This window comes from Blastomyces gilchristii, assembly GCF_000003855.2.
Source record: "Blastomyces gilchristii SLH14081 genomic scaffold supercont1.3, whole genome shotgun sequence".
Taxonomy (NCBI): Eukaryota; Fungi; Ascomycota; class Eurotiomycetes; order Onygenales; family Ajellomycetaceae; genus Blastomyces; species Blastomyces gilchristii.
In genome coordinates, this window is record NW_003101680.1 from 438,079 (window position 1) to 456,898 (window position 18,820).

At 47.4% G+C, this 18,820-nt stretch overlaps 5 protein-coding genes across 7 annotated transcripts; 2 read left to right on the forward strand and 3 right to left on the reverse strand.

Moving 5' to 3' along the window:
- Positions 1 to 2,453: 2,453 nt before the first annotated feature.
- BDBG_01686 (centromeric protein E) lies at positions 2,454 to 9,598 on the forward strand. Of its 3 annotated transcripts, none has more exons than XM_031720441.1 (4): positions 2,454 to 2,682; positions 2,789 to 4,713; positions 4,809 to 6,170; positions 6,248 to 9,598. In XM_031720441.1, exons 3-4 carry the CDS (start codon positions 5,288 to 5,290, stop codon positions 8,464 to 8,466), a joined length of 3,102 nt encoding a protein of 1,033 aa, XP_031576636.1. In that variant the 5' UTR covers positions 2,454 to 2,682; positions 2,789 to 4,713; positions 4,809 to 5,287; the 3' UTR covers positions 8,467 to 9,598. The 3 variants fall into 3 exon arrangements, with proteins under 3 accessions (XP_031576636.1, XP_031576637.1, XP_031576638.1); XM_031720443.1 differs by lacking the exon at positions 2,454 to 2,682 and having other exon boundaries at positions 2,999 to 4,565; positions 4,809 to 4,814; positions 4,883 to 6,170; positions 6,248 to 9,410; XM_031720442.1 differs by lacking the exon at positions 2,454 to 2,682 and having other exon boundaries at positions 2,826 to 4,565.
- A 1-nt stretch (position 9,599) lies between these two features.
- BDBG_01687 (uncharacterized protein) lies at positions 9,600 to 13,796 on the forward strand. The gene has a single exon (XM_002626970.2). It carries the CDS (start codon positions 11,455 to 11,457, stop codon positions 13,282 to 13,284), a length of 1,830 nt encoding a protein of 609 aa, XP_002627016.2. The 5' UTR covers positions 9,600 to 11,454; the 3' UTR covers positions 13,285 to 13,796.
- On the reverse strand, positions 13,172 to 15,715 carry BDBG_01688 (diacylglycerol O-acyltransferase). The gene is made up of 2 exons (XM_002626971.2): positions 15,102 to 15,715; positions 13,172 to 15,018 (listed from the first exon to the last, which is right to left on the reverse strand). The coding sequence occupies exons 1-2, from the start codon at positions 15,470 to 15,472 to the stop codon at positions 13,992 to 13,994; spliced, it is 1,398 nt and encodes a 465-aa protein (XP_002627017.2). The 5' UTR covers positions 15,473 to 15,715; the 3' UTR covers positions 13,172 to 13,991.
- A 313-nt stretch (positions 15,716 to 16,028) lies between these two features.
- On the reverse strand, positions 16,029 to 17,018 carry BDBG_01689 (uncharacterized protein; the record flags this gene model as incomplete). Its single annotated transcript, XM_002626972.1, has 2 exons — positions 16,029 to 16,730; positions 16,842 to 17,018. 2 exons carry the CDS (start codon positions 17,016 to 17,018, stop codon positions 16,029 to 16,031), a joined length of 879 nt encoding a protein of 292 aa, XP_002627018.1.
- A 569-nt stretch (positions 17,019 to 17,587) lies between these two features.
- On the reverse strand, positions 17,588 to 18,710 carry BDBG_01690 (protein PXR1; the record flags this gene model as incomplete). The annotated part of the gene is made up of 3 exons (XM_002626973.2): positions 17,588 to 17,605; positions 17,666 to 18,611; positions 18,688 to 18,710. 3 exons carry the CDS (start codon positions 18,708 to 18,710, stop codon positions 17,588 to 17,590), a joined length of 987 nt encoding a protein of 328 aa, XP_002627019.2.
- Positions 18,711 to 18,820: the final 110 nt, after the last annotated feature.

Below are 18,820 nucleotides of genomic sequence, written 5' to 3' on the forward strand. Positions count from 1 at the left end.
TGATATCAGTGCAACTGCTATCTATGATGGCTTCAATCACTTGTTCATAGAACACCTGCTTGCAATCCGCGTTGAGTATATTCACCTTGGATATGCTAATATCCTCAACTTCATATTCTTCAACAAGCTCCTCAACAGCCTCACCAAGAAGTGATCAACCTTTATCAGAGATCGCATGGACTATGCAGCAAAGGATGATAATGTCACATCACTAGAAGATGATTTCCTTGATCTCTGCAGGGATATACTACTCCGCCTGCTGTTGGATGACACAAAGAATGCCAAAGACACCATTAAGAAGGATAAGAATAATAAGAAGAACAACAAGAAGTGCACTCACTGCAAGCAGGATGATCATGAAGAGCCTTACTGCTGGTTCACACACTCTGAAAAGTGTTCTGTTGATTGGAAGAATAGAACAAAGAATAATAATGAAAGCTCAGCACCTACATACACCACTGTTGAGCATGCCTACTAAAATGATAACCATGATACTGATAATCATGATACTGATAACCATGATACCCGGGCTGTTGAATGCCCATATGATAACCCAGGATAAAGATGATACCCCATGATAACCATGATAACCCACAATAACCAGGCCACCGAGTGCCTATATGATAACCATGATAACTCATGATAACCAGGCCACCGAGTGTGCCTATATGATAATCATGATAACCCACGATAACCAGGCCACTGAGTGTGCCTATATGATAACAATGATAACAATAACAATAAAATGATAAAAATATGAGAAATGAGACCCCGCAGTGTTCGGATGACTGAGGGGGGTAATACAGATACAGAAAGGATGGATTTGGGTGTTTTTTCTTGCATATTCGCGTGTATTTGCATGTATGGAGTTAGTCCTTATGAGAAAACTAGACTCTACTTTGTGTAATTAATTATTATTGCAGATTTGAATGATTTGAGTGCTTTTGTGGCTGCGTGGGCTAGATGGCCGGCGCAGAATGAGGGGGTGTTGGAGGTTCTCCACTGGCCCTCACCCACGTGACCCACACATATATTAGTTGCCGCTAGCACTAGAATAACAACCAACCAAGTTCAACCTCTTCTACAGTTCCAGACAACCAATCGGGTCTCACATATTGATGATGCTATCACTAGCAGAATCCAGTTCAAGATCAACTATAATACCCTTAGCCCAGATCAAAGGAGGAGTATCTGGAAATGCGTTCTGAGAAGGGCATTTGCAGGTCAAGGACTGCCGGATTACAACAGCTTGGACCTCGAGAACCTAGTGCAAAGGGAGCTTAACAGTCAGGATGTAAGTCCTCTCCTCACAGTGATAGACAATTACTAATATGCCTCTAAGATCAAAAACTTGGTGTCTATAGCACTTGCCCTAGCCGAACAAGACGGAACTCAGCCGGGAGAATCTCATCTGGACATCGCGATTGACACAAGTGCCAATTTCGAATCCGACTTTCGGGCCGGGGGAAGGATCGAAAATATGAACAATTACATGTGATCTGGGAAGTCCACTATGCTGTGATCTTTGTCTTCTGCCTGCATAAGAAGCAAGGATTGGGAGAGCTGGCCTTCATATACGTTAATTTTATTTGCAGTGTCTACTCGCGGATGTGCAATTGGGATAGTTGGTTTGCCTATATTGACACCAAGTCGAAATTGCTTTGTGGTGGGATAGTTATCATAGTCATACTCTGAGCGATACATACATACAGTATCATCTACAAGTGTCTCTATGGGAAGTGTGAGAGACTCCACAGATAATTTCGCAATAGTCACAACAATGGTCTCGTAAGTTGCATCAACAACAGGCCCGATGAACGAACTCACTGGGCCAACATTGCAGGTTCATGCATGTAAATCAAATATGTTGCTGTGGTTGTCTCTAGATAGTGCAGAGGAATGTATATAAGCGACTTCAATTCATATCTGCCGTCGTTCATAAGTCAGGCTCTGAATCCTCGCCTGAATCAGGACAGATCATTTCATTAAACTTAAGTCTGCTATCTCTTGCATTTGTTGAAACCTGGTTGGCTGTTCAAATGTGAAGAGACTGGTAAAGAATCGTAGCCGACAGGAACAGCACGAGTGAGCGACGTGGACGAAATAAACGTAGTGTAGTAGTTAGTGGATAACCCCTGTTGATCGCTCCGACCCACTGTGAGAACGCCAGTGACAATCCAATGACCATGTACGGAGTACACAGTATGTCTACAATTGAAGAAGAAGAAGAAGAAGAAGAAGAAGAAGAAGAATCTTCATGTTTGTATGACTGGAGGATCGTTGAGCCGTAGAGAGTCTGCGGGGGTCAAGTCAAGAGCTCTAGGAGAGGGCTGCGATGATGAGATCGGGGTATTGTATCAGAGGATTTCTTCTGACGGATCCTAGCCACGCGACATAATAATAATAGGTTTTGCGAGTATTATTTAACTACTGTGTATATTCTGCTATGAAGCCGAAGGGGTATTGACATATAGGTTTTAGCCAACTTCGTACATTGTTCTCCAGATGGACTTCCCTAGCGGTGCCTCTGGACAGACGGCCTCTTATGGATCTTCCACTCTGGAACAGTTGGTGCAACGTCCATCTTTAATAATAATCGAAGGTTTTCCCGCAATAGCAGGGCAGATATATAGCCATTCCAAGAGGGGCCTCTTTGGTAAACTTTGAGGATCGCATGGAAATGTAAGTACCTGAAACCGGAGGCCAAAATGATCGCAGACAAATCTTCTCGCTGGGATTCGTGAATGAACATATTATTAGTAGCAGATAATAACCAACTAACTTACAGACTTTAACTTTTGAGAAAAAACGGTTAAGGAAAATCGAATGTCGTGGCAGCCAACCGAGTTACTAGGCCACACAGGAAAGGAGAATAATAACAACGATCCCTGCATTATTATTCTTATTGAAATAAACAACAGCAACGCGCAGAAAAGACGGCATTTCTGATTACTTCGCAAAAAGGGGGAACGAGCTCGGTTTTTACCAATTGCTTGCGGGCAGAAGGGAGTGTAGTTACCGTACCTGTTTTTATTTTTAATTTTTTGTTTTTATTTTGGTTTTATTATCTTTTTTCGAGGGGGCGGCGCGATGGCGTTCTATCCCACCCAACGGTCAACGAGAAACAAGAACCTTGGGATTTTCGGTCGAAGGAACGCGCACCGCCTACAGCCAATGAAGAGCCTGAAACCTTGGGCAAGCGAATCCACTGGTGGCCGAATCACACCGGGTTCTGTGACTAGACAGAGCTTAATATGACTGCCTGTGTACGCTATAACTTAGTAGAGCCTAATCATAATGATAGTGGTCGGAGGCCCCTGCGACAAAAACAAACCAGGCCAAGCAGCATGCATGTCGCGTTGACAGTGTTGGGATTCCAAAGGCGGGCAGGGCAGGGACTGACTCGGAAGCATGAGAAGAGGAGGATGGTTTTGCTGTGAGAGGGTCCCTTTTTTTTTTTTTTTTTCCTTGTTTCCCCCTTATTCCTCCAACATCCGTATTCTGTTGGAGGTAGGGTAGGGTAGAGAGCAGTCTGTATAACTATTGCAGTGGTCCTTGGGCTTTCGATGCTCCCCGCGAACACGTTATGTGTGATGTGAGCCAGGGGACCAGTCCGTTCCTTATCCTGAACCTTATTAATAATAATCTGGCATATTTTATCAAAGGGCGTTGTCTGGTTGACGGGGATTTTGGGCTGGGCGCGTGGTGTAATAATAACTGTATCAGGATGATAGGAGGCAATGGAATTGAGACATATGTATATGAGCCATAATAGCGACGATATCTGATAGAAATAACTAATAGTTGTTAATGTCTCAATCATAGTGCAGGATTACAGTTGCGGACAGAGTGAACGTATTGTTTGTAGTGTACGGAGTAGTGTAGTAGTTGTAGTGCGGGTGGTGGTGTAACTACGGAGTAGTGTGGTGTAAATAGTGTAGTGTGTTGTTGTGTTTACATCGTTCGTTTTTATTAATATTATTGTCTTGTCCTGCCAAACACGAACAACACAATCACCACCAACCGCCTCATTCCATCCATCCATCTATCTATCCATATCCATCCATCCATTCATTCATTCATTCATTCATACCCATCCATCCATCCCAACCTCATCTATCTAGTTAAATATCTCCTTTTTTCGTCTCTTCTCTCCACAACATCGATCCCAACTAGGACTCCGACTCCTCCTCTGTTCAACTCCTAGACTCGCTCTCTTGCCCTGGGGTTGTCTGAGCTTCCTTACTACTTGTCCTCCGTAGATTTCTCCCGATTGCCCAGCTGTGTGTCTCCACTTTCTTTTTTACTCCTTACTTTGTTGTCTGCTTTCTTAAATATTCTCCTGCGACGTCGAGGTCCTGTTCGTCCCGCCTATCGCTTACTTAGCACCTTCGCCAATCCTTATTATTCCTTTCGATATATTCCGTACCCACCGGCTATAATTGGATTATCTGCGAGACATTCGTCTGTCTGTCTGGCCTTAATCTTGAGTGTAACATGATACTTCAGTGACAACATCCCGCTCTCAGTCCCTGACATCTGGGAGGTTGAAGCTGCAGCAAAATGTGACTATCCTGCATCCAACCAACCCCAAGGACAACCTTCTGATGCTGTGTACCTCTCTCGTGGCTTGGAATAACATATTCCTTTGTGTACCAGTGTATCAGTCTTTGACTTACTGGACCTGTCATGGAAGATTCATGAGATGTACATGTACATTCATTGGGTTTTTCTTATCATTTTCAAATCCATGCGTTTTCCCCTTGCTCAACATCGAAGGACAAACCGCTAATCTCTCACACACAAAGACATATGTAGTTCCCAGCCCTTCGATTCTCCCGAGTAAATCTGTTCCAATCGCCTCTTTAACACGCCTGGATAGATTCTAGGACCTAAGTTTCCACCACATCTGCATCGCCCTGCACCCGTCCTGCCCCGATCGATTCTTCAGCGGCCGGACCTTGTTTCCCTCGCCAAACATCCTTCATTTTACCTTAGAGAACTCCGGATAAGCACGCGCATTCATTCAAACCGTAACCAAAAACATAACCGTACCCGATAGAGACGCGTCTACCTCCATGGATATACCACCAAGGATCCAAGCAATTTAGCACGCGAAATTACCAAATCGCAGTGGCCATTCCTAGGTCGTTGGATATTGTGGTGATTCACCGATATTTTTATTTGACACCCTCCTACGTTCTTGTGTCACCTTTTCCTTCCAAGTGGCTACACGTTTGCGTTTTCTCGCGGTACTCTGATCGGGCTACACAAAAATCCCTTCAACATGGCCTCGACACTCCCACAACCCTCACGCCCCTCGACAAATCCTCCTACTACAGCGCTTCCTCCGTTGCCTGTTACAAGGTCAAAGAAAAGCATGCTGGCCCATTCAGAAACTTCCAAAGCTCCTTCGTCCACCTTAAAGCCCTCGAAACTTCGCACACCCTCTGCTTCACCACGCCCTTCTGCATTGGCCATGCCTCAACCGTCAAATACTTTATCCGGCGTCGCTGCTCCAGGATCTCCTTCTGTCGGTCTCGCCCCAGGCAGTCCTGATAAAACCCTGCGCCGTGCTGTCAGCATTGCCGCTTTTCCCCAACCCCCTAAAGCGGGAAACCGCCCCTCTGTCAACTCAAGCACTTCTTCGCTCTCCCAACTTTCGACCAAATCACGATCCCCAGACCAATCGAAACCACTCACCTCGTCGAGCAGTTTACGTCTCAAGAAGGCAAGAACTTCCACTAGTTCAGGGAATACTTTCAAAGGACCTAATTCCTCCAGAACACCCAGCCTGCTGAATAGTAGTGGAGATGGGAAGTCTATTCCAAATGCTCCAAATGCTAGAAATTCCGAGGGTCATTTCAGTATCCCCTCCCCACCACAGAGCAGGAGCTCATCAGCCCAGGGATCCTACTCGACCAGTGCCACCACCTATGATGAAGTCGACGATAGCGGGCGAAGAGGCCGAGAGGAGTCCGATGCCATTTCTGGCAATGGAAAACGCTCTTCTGAGGGAAAAGAGGCGAAAGGGAACGTCATAGTAAGCGTCAGAGTTAGACCCGATACGAGCGGCGGAGAAAACTCCAAATCCGATGGAGAATGGATGGTTGACGGCCGAAGATCGCTTGTATCTCACCGTGGAAAGGAATCAGGAGATTACTTTTATGGTAAATTCCCTCGTAATTGTCGAAATCTTACAAGGCTTCTTTTTACACCACACTGACATTTTTTCGATGCTCCACAGATAATGTATTTACAGCTCATGATAACAATGCTAGAGTATACGATTCATGTGCGAAACGACTTGTTCGTCGGGTTATGGAAGGTTATCACGGTACAGTTTTCGCGTACGGAATGACTGGGACTGGAAAGACATTTTCGATGCAGGGCACTGCTACATCTCCAGGAGTTATCCCCTTGGCCATTACAGACATATTTTCTTACATTAGGGAAACACCGCATCGCGAGTTTTTACTTCGTGTAAGCTATCTAGAAATTTACAATGAGAAAATCCACGACTTGCTGTCGCCGCCTCCTTCCGGAACCGGCCCTGGAGCTCCGCAACAGGAAGAAATCAAACTAAGAGAAGACAGCAAACGAGGTGTATACGCCTCGCCTCTCAAGGAAGAAATTGTGCAAAGTCCAACTCAATTATTACGAGTTATTGCAAGAGGTGACCACGCCCGAAGGACTGGAAGTACGCAATTTAACGCCCGTAGCTCCCGGAGTCATGCCGTTGTGCAAATTGTAGTGGAAAGTCGAGAACGAGTTCCTGCAGGGAATTCTTCACAGGAGAAGCGCACGGCAATGGCCCCGGGTGGAGTGCGTGTCTCAACCTTGAGTCTGATTGATCTTGCTGGATCCGAACGCGCGGCAGAGAATAAGGAACGGAGAACAGAAGGCGCTCACATCAACAAGAGTTTGCTTACTCTCGGCACTGTCATTGCCAGGCTATCAGGGGATAAGGATAAGAATGGCCAGCCCACCGATCGAGACGGGAAACATTTACCGTATCGCGACAGCAAATTAACACGATTGCTGCAACCTGCTCTGTCAGGCAATTCTCTTGTCAGCATTCTTTGCACCCTCCAGATCGGATCTGGTGCGAGTGCCGCTTCCGCCCAATCTCACACGGGAGAAACATTGAATACCCTGAAATTCGCGGCTAGAGCGAAGAACAACATTGTCAGTCATGCCAAAAGAGCTGAAGAAGCGCTAGGGAGCACTGGGGGGGATGCCGGTAGTCGAGTTCTCTTAGAGCGTTACCGCATGGAAATCCAATCGCTCAGATCCCAACTTGAAGGCCAAGCGAGGGTTCAAAACGAGAAAGAGGAGATGTGGGAACAAAAGATGCTCGAGAAGGAGGCAGAGAACCGTCATGAAGAACAAATGCTAGAAATGCAGCTCGCTCGGACAGCCCTCAAGGAGCGTATCGAGCATTTGAACCGTCTAATCTTATGCTCCAAGTCCACTGGTGTGAATTCCAATGGGAATATATCTACGTTCACAAGGATTTCGGGACTTTCAGCAAGCGGAATCGAGTCTAGTATTAGGTCTATTCGGTCCTCAGCATCTCAGTCTACTTTGGGCGCAAATGGTTCTGCTCTAAATAGATCTGGTTCGATGCTTTCAATGCGAAGCCAAGGCGCATTGCCTTCAACTCAGGCATCAAACTCTCACTTTATCAATAATGAATACGAGGATGACACGATGGGTGAGTTTGCCGATGGAATGGCAAGCCTTCAGATGCAAGTCAATGCCCTTCAAGCAGACCTCACCGATAAAAACCGATATATCTCAACCCTCGAACGGCGACTGCTACAAGCTCGCCGCTCAAGCCACTCTCGCATGTCAATGGGATTTTCTCATCTCAAAGGCGCTGCGGCATCTATAGATGACCCGGAGGTGATGGCCATACTTCGCGAGAAGGACATGGAAATATCAGAATTGCGTATCCAGCTAGATGACAAAGACAGGATGGTTGCAGCGTTGCGTTCAGCCGCCCGCCAACGTGATTTTGCTCAATTGACGCCAGACTCAATACCCCAGGAAATAAAGCAAAAATCTGGCCACCAGAGTGTTGAAAGCAACAGCAGCTCAACAAAGAGTGGCGGTGCTGCTACGGAGGCGATTAGCCCGGTTGCCCTCCTGTCTCCAGCGAAGATGGGTATGACGGAGAGGGAAAAGGGAAAAGCGAGGGACAAGGAAACTGAAGAAAGGGAGAGGAGGGAGAAGGAGAAGGAGAAGAAACGACGAAGCGTTGATGAGATGTCGCGAATGCTTGATGAGATGATCCAGGATAGGGTGGAAAGCGGCCACTTGGTCAAAGGCACTAGAGGTAGCGTGCGTGTTGCCAATGGCGGCGGCAGGCGGCAGTCATCCTCTGGATCGAATACTGTACCTGGGATGGGCGCGATGGTCACCGCACTTCGCGGTTCGGTCCCAGATATCCAATCCGCGTGATTATTTTTTTCCCTTCTCTCCTCTTCCTTCCCCCTTTTGGAATTGACAATCTCGACGTCAGTGATGAGATTGCCATATTATTCGTCCTTTTTTTTTTTTGGCTTCTTCCACCTTGTCTCTTTCCCTCGGGCACCCTTCTCCTGACCGCGTTCTATGGTTTACTCTTTTCTTTCTGTTGGTAGTCCCACCGCCAATTTTGCTCCACACATTTTAACTACCTCCCCCGCCTTTACGCTTCCTTGTATAGTAACTTCTATTTCTTTCCTGATACCCATTATCTTGACACTGTATTTGTTTTGGTACGCTTCTTCCAATTCCCATTTTCGCTTCCCTCTTCCTTCGCGTCAACAATGTCCTCTATAAGGACTGGTTTGGCGGTATATTTTGCTTTTGGTTTGTTCTATCAGCATGTTTTTTCTGACAGGCCAGATTTCACTACGACTTCGCGTATTTCATCATTCTCGTGCCTGCCATGGTTTTTCTTTACTCCCTTTCTTTTCTTACTCCTTTGCTTCTTTTCTTGCTCCTTTTCTCTACTTTACCTGAACCCGATGTATCTCTGTCTATATAGCTGACTACCTTCCTTACCTATCTTAAATAATGCTGAAACGGGAAATGAAAGATAAGATTGCGGCGAGATGTTTGCTTTTACCATCTGACTTTATTTTGGCTATTTTTCCTATATTTGCTCTATGGTCGTTACTTATTTATTGTTATTTTACTTCTTCCTACGTTAATTGTCAGCTGGCTTGTACCCTACAGTCGTGGGATAGAGAGAGGGATAGTAGCTTGTCGACTTCTCTATGCTATCGATATTTTACCTTTCTTCCTGTCTTTGTTGACAATGTACTATATTAGGTCATGGTGCTAGACATTGTTCATACAGTTTAGATGATAGATCCAGCCATGGTTGAATGAAGAATTTTCCCTGCTCTTCTCCGGTATAGTTATGGATTAAAACATACATGTAAAGTACGGAGTGCACATTGTTACTCACTCAATGCCTGTCTTTTTCTGGCATTCCATACAAGTCACCTGACGGGCACCTTATTTGCCTAATCCGGTAATCTGAGGTCAGCTTTTCTGATATCCGCATCATCCCAGCATAAAATAACTCCAATCACCAACCCAACCACAGTTCTTTCTACCCGGTAGTGCTGCGTCTCTCATCGTATTATTATCCATGGGCGCCTGGTTCTGCGCTGGGACGGCCTCCGGCATGCTGTCTTATTTTGTCCACTCTCACTGAATAATACCGCCGTTGTTCAGGTTATAACCTGACACAGAGAATAAAAGACGGATTAAGACGCCCTTCCAACTACTTCCAGGATCCCCGATTGGATAGTTGGAACACGGAGGATACGATGTTCAACTCTGTTCAGACAACGCTCTGCACCACCACTCACCTCACAGTACTAGTACTTGTCTCCAGGTCCACCGGAGCCTAGCTCATCCAAACGGCGCGAAAGATGAAACCCCGGCCCCCACTACGTTAGTTACAGACGGAATTTCTTCGAGATCTATTCTAGCTGGCCTATCAGAATCCTTGATACTCCGTGTTGAACTTTTCAAAACCGCCAACGCCAGACATCAGGCTCGCTGCTACGGAGTATTATTATTGTGGGAGCTGGTGCGTGTCTTCAATTTAGGAACCTCAACCTTGGATTCTTTTTGTGGCACATAGCAATAATTTGCCTTATTATTCTGGGATTTCTTCGCCCTCTTCTTCCTTTTGTTCTTCTAGTTAGCCTTCCAGAAACTACCCATCCCAGGTCTGACATGCCATGCTTCCGAGACGAGACAACCTTTAATGACGTCGCATAAGTTAAGAACGACCAGGTCCCTCTCTTCCCGGACCGGCATTTTCCAAGTGTGAAGTGAAAGCTCTCTGAAATCCTGGGGCGACCGCCGCTCTTTTTTAGTATTCAAGGGTTTTTTTTTTTGGTCTCAACCTATCCATCCATCATTATCATGCACTGCCAGACAGCCTGCTGGAATTAAGACGGAAGATCAAGACATCTCTTTATTGTCGATTCGAATATAGAAATCTTGTCCTATAAACGTGCCGAGTTTCTCCAGATTTCAAAAGTGGAACTGGGGTGTGGAAATGCCTGCCGGTCGGTCCACGATGAGTATCTTCGCGAGTCACGAGATATAAACCAGACAGGAATGGAAGACGGAACTTCTGGATACCCCTGGTTGCTCCTGTGGACATAACTAGCCCATGATCTTTGGCCTTCGTCGATTTCTCGTGATCTTAGCTGAAACCATTGCCTATCCTTTCTACGGTGCCTTCTCACGTTTGATAAAAAGTCCTTGGTTTCACATTTTCAAGGTTCGCATGGACGGTCCTCCTAAAGTATTTAAACCACAGGTCCAATTCTCCATACATATATTTACGGATACACACAACGACTTTTGTCACTGGTCTCTCTTCTACCCTCCTTCCTTCGGGGCCTTGCCTATCTGCATTATCTCTATTTGTACATGTACATGTACATGTACAACGAGAATTCCGGCCGTGGCAAAGCATCCTCTCCCTGTTGAATACGGAATGCTATTTAGATACAATTAATTTTATTGCATTTGTCGGGCGTCTCCTTCGCTTGCTGTCGAATGATCTAGCACCATCACCACAGGAGATCTGATTCTTGTCTGTCGCTTGGTAGTCCGACAGCTTCGCTTCCATTCTTCGTGCCCTTCAATTACGCTTTCTCTACGGCTTCCTCTTTATACCGTTCCTTGATTTTACATATGGCTCAGGTTGACCGCCTTGGGATCTGCGTTTGCAACAGTGAGCGGGTTGCGAAGGATTCCATGCCCATCGTTATTTTGCCTAGAAGGTTACCAAGCGGAGTCAACTGATCGATCATCGGCGTCATCATTTGTCTAGCGGGTATCTCAAGAAGCGTTCACGTGGATTTTTGTACAGTCAATTTTGTGTTTATTTCACTTAAATCGTCGTTGAGCGACGATATACCTACCAAAATGTTTGTCCCTAAACACAGCTCCCACAACATGACACTGCGACGGACGCCAACGAGGAGCACCTTCGGTCCAACTCCTTTGTCAAAACAAAGTCTCCGCGTTCCACTGGCTGATTCTCCTCTCCCGTCGCCGAGTTTACCCTCGATACTTCCCCGCCACGGCAAGAAACCCTCGCGAACCTGGCCCATGAAAGCCTGGCGAGTCTTCGCTTGGATAATTGGAGTAGTTCTGATTATTTGGTTTGGTGTTTCATGGCAGCGATCGGGGCGTCCTCCCCCTCCTGTCAATTACGTTTCTACCGAGGGTGACCCCTTCGAAATAGTCGGCAGTGATGACCTTCCCAAGGGCCCCAGCCCAGTGATGGTGACTGATCAACAAGGAAGATCGCGATGGACAATTTCAATTCCACACAATCTCGAGTTCCCCTTACCTCCATCTGACTACTCTCGCATCTGTTCACAGGCAATGGAGTTGTCGCGTAACATGGAAAACATTAAAAATAATAAACCCGCCTCAGCCCTTCATACTGCACATCATGCATACTACTGGAAGGATAAAAATTTCATAGACGTTCCTGATGCGGAAGACAAAGGACTACTTCCAAGTTCGCGTGGCCGCGAAATCTCTCGAGGAGGACTTGGTGTAGTCGGTGGTGAGATATATATCGATCGCCAGGAGCTGCCCATTTGCGAGAAGTCTTTGACTTATGTCATGCAGACAGACGATGCGGGGATGGGTGCGACATTAATGGGTTTATGGATGAGCTACGGCTTGGCTCAATACGAAGGAAGGGAAGTTTTTGTTGATGACACGAATTGGGCATATGGCCGATACACAACATACTTTAGGCGCCCACCAATGCCTTCCTGCCGTCCCCCTCCGCAGTCGCAGCGATTGCCTTGTCCCCATCAAGCTAGACATCTCCTCATATCTTCGGCTACTACAAAATGGGCGTTCGGACATGGTTTCAATGAAAAATTCGAAGACGGGCACAGGAGGGGAGTGCATCGCCAGAAACAGATATTTGGTTTCCTCCGCAGCGGCTATGAAGCCTTGTTCCAACTGACGGGCAGTGATGCTAGGTACTTTGAACAACGCGTAAATGAACTGAATACCTCGATACGAAATAAAGGAGGCATTGAGGTGGGCGTCCACGTCCGCCACGGCGACTCTCACCCCATGGAATTCCAATACCAAAAGTCCTACCTACCTCTAGCAACATACAGCGATGCGGCGTATAACATCATGATATCTTCCCGCGGGGGCAATATCAAACCTGCTGTGTCTCTTAACCAGGAAAAGTCCAAAATCTTACTTGCCTCCGATGACCCGGATGTCTACTCGGCTGCGGAGCTGTCCGACGCGGAAAAAGCACAGTCGATGATTACACTGGTAAGCAAGGCGGCACTTGACGCCGCTACGGCAGCGAAGGGAGGGACCCCAAACATGATGGACGGCAACATAGGCTGGGAAGGCGGGTTCTTTAGTGACATGTTCTGGTCTTTGGGAGCACCGCCACCTCCGCGGGCGGCGGGGAGCCCGCGCGCCTCAAAGAACGAACCGCATCTGCGGCCGCGAAGCGTGGGACCGACTGACATAGACTTGTTCCGTTTCCATCCTCCTAAAGAAGCTCTGCGTCTGCGCCAGCTGGTTGGGCGAGCGTACCTGCTCGATCTAGCTGTGCTAGGGCAGGCGGACGCGGTGGTTTGTGGGGTTAGTAGCATTGGGTGTCGGCTGCTGGCTGTTATGCTTGGGTGGGATAAGGCTATTGAGCAGGGGAAGTGGAAAAATGTGGATGGGACGTGGCATTGGAAGGGGATTATATGGTAGGAGTTAAGCTGGTTAATGATATCCCTTTACTTCACACTTCACTTCTTTACTTTTCCTGTATTTATTTTTCATATTGGTCACTGCTGGACGCCAATCGGCTCCCCCTTGTCCTCTTGTTTCTTCACAGCGATCATCGTCCATTTCTACATCTCACAGAATTTCATACGTCTCAACCTCTTTTCTCTTCTGTTTTGTCCACTGTATTTGGGAGAAATATTTCGTTATATGAGCGTTCTAGCAATAGCGCACGGCAAACGGGAGGAGGATGTGGGACATAAGATATTGTTTAGTTCTTCAGAGTACCATAGATATGTCGTTATTGTTCTCCGAGTTCAGTGTCCCTTATCAGCGGAGCGAGGTGTCAATCCCGGATATACAGACATCCCACTACTCTGACCATCAATGCAGACCAGCTACTGGAAAGGTTTCAATTCCTAAGCGATAAATGCAGTCGCTATTCAAACGCTTGAAAGTAAAGATAATTTTAATAATCTTAATTAACTACGTAACCGCAAGCAAGCGTCCGACTAAGAAGCCTCAAAGAAACATAAACCAATCCAGCAAAAACTCCCAGCTGCAAACCCAAACTCAGTATTCAAGCAGAACCTAAAACCCCCTCTGGTAGAAAAAAAAATACACTCCTGACAAACGGACCCACACATAGCCTCCAACATATCACCTTACAAGCAATGAATTCCCTACCCTTCTTATGCGACGATTTCCAACTCCGATGTCCTCTCCGTAGCAAATAAACCACGATACTCCTCCCACAATCGTTGCAGCTCGCGCACATACTTATCGTGCAACTCGTCAACATAAGCATCCTCAATCTTGGCCCGATCATGCTGCTGTACAACCTGAATGGGTCGACCAACGACAATATTCACCGGACGGCGATAAGGCATTAAGCCAACGTCATAATTGAAGACGCCGCGGGCATGAAATAGCGGGATAGTGAAACCCATCGTGCGCTTGACGAGGAGTTGAAACCTGCGGATGAGCGGGTGCTGGTCGGAGGGAACCTGTTCGTATAATTCGTTTTCACCAAAGGCGAGGACCGGGACGAGGTCTGCACCTGTGCGGATAGCAAGTTTGACGAAGCCTTTTCGGCGTTTGAGAACTAGGCGGATGGCATGGGGTTGTGCGTCGAGCGACTCGCTAGCGCCTCCGACGACGATAGTGATGGCGCGGCCCATGCCGGCGTTGTCGAGGCCGCCTTTTGATAGGATATTTTCGCACGATTCGCGGGACACACTGGCCAGTCCCATGGCAAGGGCGTAGTCGCGGTAGAAGGGGAGACGGAAGTTGGAGTCTAGGGTGAGGAGGGTGTTGGTAATTCCCGGAAAGAGGTCGGAGAAGCCTAGGGCTTCAGTGCCAAATGCAGCAAAAGCTCCGTGGGAGATGATGCCATGAGGGTGGTAGCCGAAAACATATTTTCGGGTAGCAGGGAGGGGAACGGAGCGGTGCAGACGGGCGGGGAAGTAGGAGGCGAAATATTTCCAGATGCGGAGTGAACGCAGGAATTGGCTACGGCGGACCAGCGTGCCAGATGTTGCAGTGTCGGAGAATAGAGAAATATAGACTAAGTAGGGCAGGAGGAGAGGCCAGAAGAGAGGGATGGCACAGGAGAAGAAGAAGACTGTTAGAAAGACAGGTACGGAGATGGTGTGGTAGAGGACTACGAGGGTCTGGAGACGCCTGTCAAGGCCAACGTTGAGCGGAGCCCAGCGCAAGCTATATACAACATATATGCATATATATTAGAATAGGTCCCAGCAATGGAAGTAGTAGAAGGGATAAACTAAGGGACTTCGTACCCGGTGCGCTCTGAAGTTCCCCGGCGGCTTCTACCTGGATTGTTGTTTGCGCCGTTTCCTTGCGAGCCATTTGCCCTTCTTGACCTTGCGCTCCCACGGTGCGTATGAGTTCCCCTCGGCAGAGGAGAAGATGTAAGCCCATTCCGCTGAGAGAAGCCCTCTGTTTTCAATAGTGACGCACCGGGAGGCTGGCCATCAATTTGGAGCGGGGATCCTTCATTCTCGAACGCAGAGCGTTCGGGAACTTCACATTTACCGGATACAACGGCTTGCACATAAGACATGGGAGGTAATCCAAGTGAAGCTCGATCTTCGGCCCGTGAGGGCTCCGGATTTAAAGGAGTGGAGGGAGACGGGGAGCGGGAACGCATGGTTTGAAGTTTCTGCTTGGAGATAAGCTCCTCTTGGAAACAGCCGGCTACGGTATCTCAACTCCCATCTCAGCAAACGCGCACAGGAGACAGAGACAGAGGGGCAGGGAGCGAGAGAGAGAGAGAGAGAGAGTAAACAAACAGGAATTGGGTATAAGAATGAGCCCGAATATAAATAGAAAAGTCCGGAATGAAGATGAATAAAACAAGACAAATGACGTTGGGGCGGAGTCTTGGCAAAACGGCGAGAAATGACGTCAATGTACTCCGTAGTGTAGCGCAGCGGTGTCAAGCCACAGGACAAAATAAAATACATATGCTGTAGAAAGTATCACACAGTGCAGGGGAGGAGATCTAAGTTGTATTACAAGTAGACAAAAAGGGAGAACATTTGTTGAATTTGATTATTGTTCTCTATCACTCTAATTATCATTAGCTGTACTCCGTAGTGGTATTTTAGACATGTTGAATGGAGATTGGCCAAGTCACACATTAACTGCTTTGATCTCCTCCCACCAAACAACTCAACAATAACCAAGCCAAATCAACCAGTATCCTACCCAAAGATTTCAATCCACATCTTCCTATACTCCCGCATAATAATAACTTCAAACTCAAAAGTCTCTGCCTGCAGTGTCCGTCCCCCCTCAAACATCACCGGTCCCCCAAACTCTGCTTCCAACAACCTCCCCAATTGATCTTCAAACCTCCTCAACATTAGCTCATAGTATGGATGCAACGGCTGCCCTTTCCTCCACCCTTCCTTTGGCGGCGCCGTTGGCTGCGCCATTGTCTGCTGCAGCGCAACATTCGCTACAGGCCTATACGCCGTATTGTTCGCGGTCGATCTGACAGCGATGGTTGTCGCCAACACACGAGCCCGTGAACCTTGTGGCCGTTTGCTCCAGTCCGCGCGGATGTTGTCTAGGACACTGCGAGAGTGTTTGAGCCATTCATCATGGAAGGCATCTCTGCTCATTATCGTCGGGAATCCCGGGAGTTGCTGCTGCCGGAGCTGGGCGTGGAAGTTGTCAAAGAACGCGCTGAGGATTTGCGTATAGTACGGGTGGAGCTGGTCGCCAGGCGCCCAGACAGAGGGAGGCGGGGAGTCTGGGAAGCGTACGGATTCCTGGTATGCACGGACGGCAAGGACATAGAATGAGTCTATGGAAATGATAGTGGCCTTTGGTGCTGTTGGTGATGGCGCGCTGATATTGCTATTGAGGTAAGCCTGGGTGTGAGGGATGTCTGCGAAATGCTATTTGTCTCAAATGCAGAGGTTAGTATTGCAGACAATGGTACTGACAAATCAACAGCGTATATATGCTTGTCTACATACTTACGCGTTGATGTGACGATGTAAACTAACCGATGCTGAATTGGGAGTTATCAAGCCCTGGCTGGCATCTCTCAACCCAAGCTCCCTCCTGTCATTTTCAATTTGGTCCCCAACTGATGGCACGCGAAACCTTTCTGGTATAGGTCCGCCCTCGAAACTGATTAACCAGGGGCTAAGGCCGGCTTTGGAAGGGAACCCGTTACCCATCTTTTTTCGTGGGGTGGACGAGGACGAAGGTAAATAGGTTGGCTTGAGGACCTAAAAGGGAAAAAGATGTATTCGGAAAATGAGATAGGGAAGAGTCCGATTTTGATGTATATTCTTGACATTCATTGCAGTGTTATAGAGGAGGGGTTGTCAAGGCAACTTCTCCTATTCACTTTTTTTTTCGTTTTTGTTTCTGTTTCTGCTTGCCGTCACCGCATGGGAAGAATGCGTATGCCGCAATTCATTATATTTATTTCAGAGATGGAAAACATCGAGCAGAAATACGATATATAACTTCAGGTGCATCACAGTAAAGTATATGTGACTGGGTATAGAGCATAGCGCTATCAAGAAGAACGGAGCGAAAGTATGTGCGATAGTGTAAATAGACGGGGTCGTGATCTAAAATAGCACACACTACTGCTGTAAGGAACAGAGGAGTCGCTTTCTGAAATGCCACAAAAAAAAGAAAGGAGCATGTAAACAACGCTGAGCCAGCAGCAGCATAAGCTGAACCCAGACACGATGCTCACGGATATCTATATTGTTCTGTACATGCTCCCGATCTATCATTTCACCATAAATATCTGCAAGGTCAATTAGCAATGAACAAGATACTCAGCAGAGAGACTAATGTAAGACTTTACCTCATTTAAAGACTTTGCATCCATCAATGCCAGCTTCTTTTGCTGTATATACCGACCCCGGATAAACTGGCGACCCATCGGCCGATGTTCCCTGACCTTCACAATATTCCCATGTTTCGCTGCAGTACTCGATTTCTCCTCCTCCTGCGGGGCAGAGGTTTGGACATCGGGTGATATAGCATCGTCGCCCGCTTCTGTATCACTGGGCTCAATCTCTTTTTGTTTTCGCTTTTTTGTTTTTTCCCGCTTCTTATCGACGAGCGCATCTTCGGAGGTAGTTGCTGTATCAATACACACGGAGACATCACGGGACTTTCTTTTCTTCTCTTTCTTCTCTCTCTTTTCCTTCTTTTCCTTCTTCTCCTTGTTCTTCTTCTTGGAGGATTCCTCGGCTAGATCTGAACCAGTATCATCACTCTTAACCTTTCGCTTATCCTTCTTGCGTTCTTTTTTCGCTGCTGTTTTTTCCGATTTCCCTTCGTCCTGCGAGCTTTGAGATGTTTGTCCTTTCTCTTCACCAACGCTCTTCACTTCCGCAAGCGCCTGAATCTTCTCATGCACCAGTAATCCCCCGCTCACAAACCTCATCGTCGTCCACCTTTGCTCGATAAAACTAGCCAGTCGCCGATCATCTCGCTTTTTCTGTTCCTTTTCCAGCTCCGCATCACTCTTTCCATTAAGCCGTCCCAGTAATCCCTGAAAGGCGTCCAGGCCCGTCGGTTCGTCCTCTGCACGAAGTCTAGCACCGAGCCCCAAATTGTCATCCTTTATATTAACACGAATATGGCCAGCGCTGCCGGCGGTGAAATGGTCCGCATGGGCGGCGTTGGAAGCACCCAGGAAACTTCCAGGAGTCCAACCCTGGGCACACATGATCTTGTGGCCATAGCCGGAGGTCGAGCGGGACCAGGCTGTATTGTTAGGGTCGTGGAAGATTTTGGTCCTCCTTGTGTATGAGAATTAAAAAAAGTTAGTGTGGGACGTCGGAGTTGGAAAACATGATTTGGGCTACTGTTACTGACTTTCGAGGGCCGGCTAACCCCATTGCAGCTGAGAGGAGTGTCGGAGGGAGTGTCAGAAGGTAGAGAGCGTATGGCTGGAGATATTTTGTCTTCTCTTGGTCGCTGTCGGGATATTCTTCTTCGAGCTAACTCG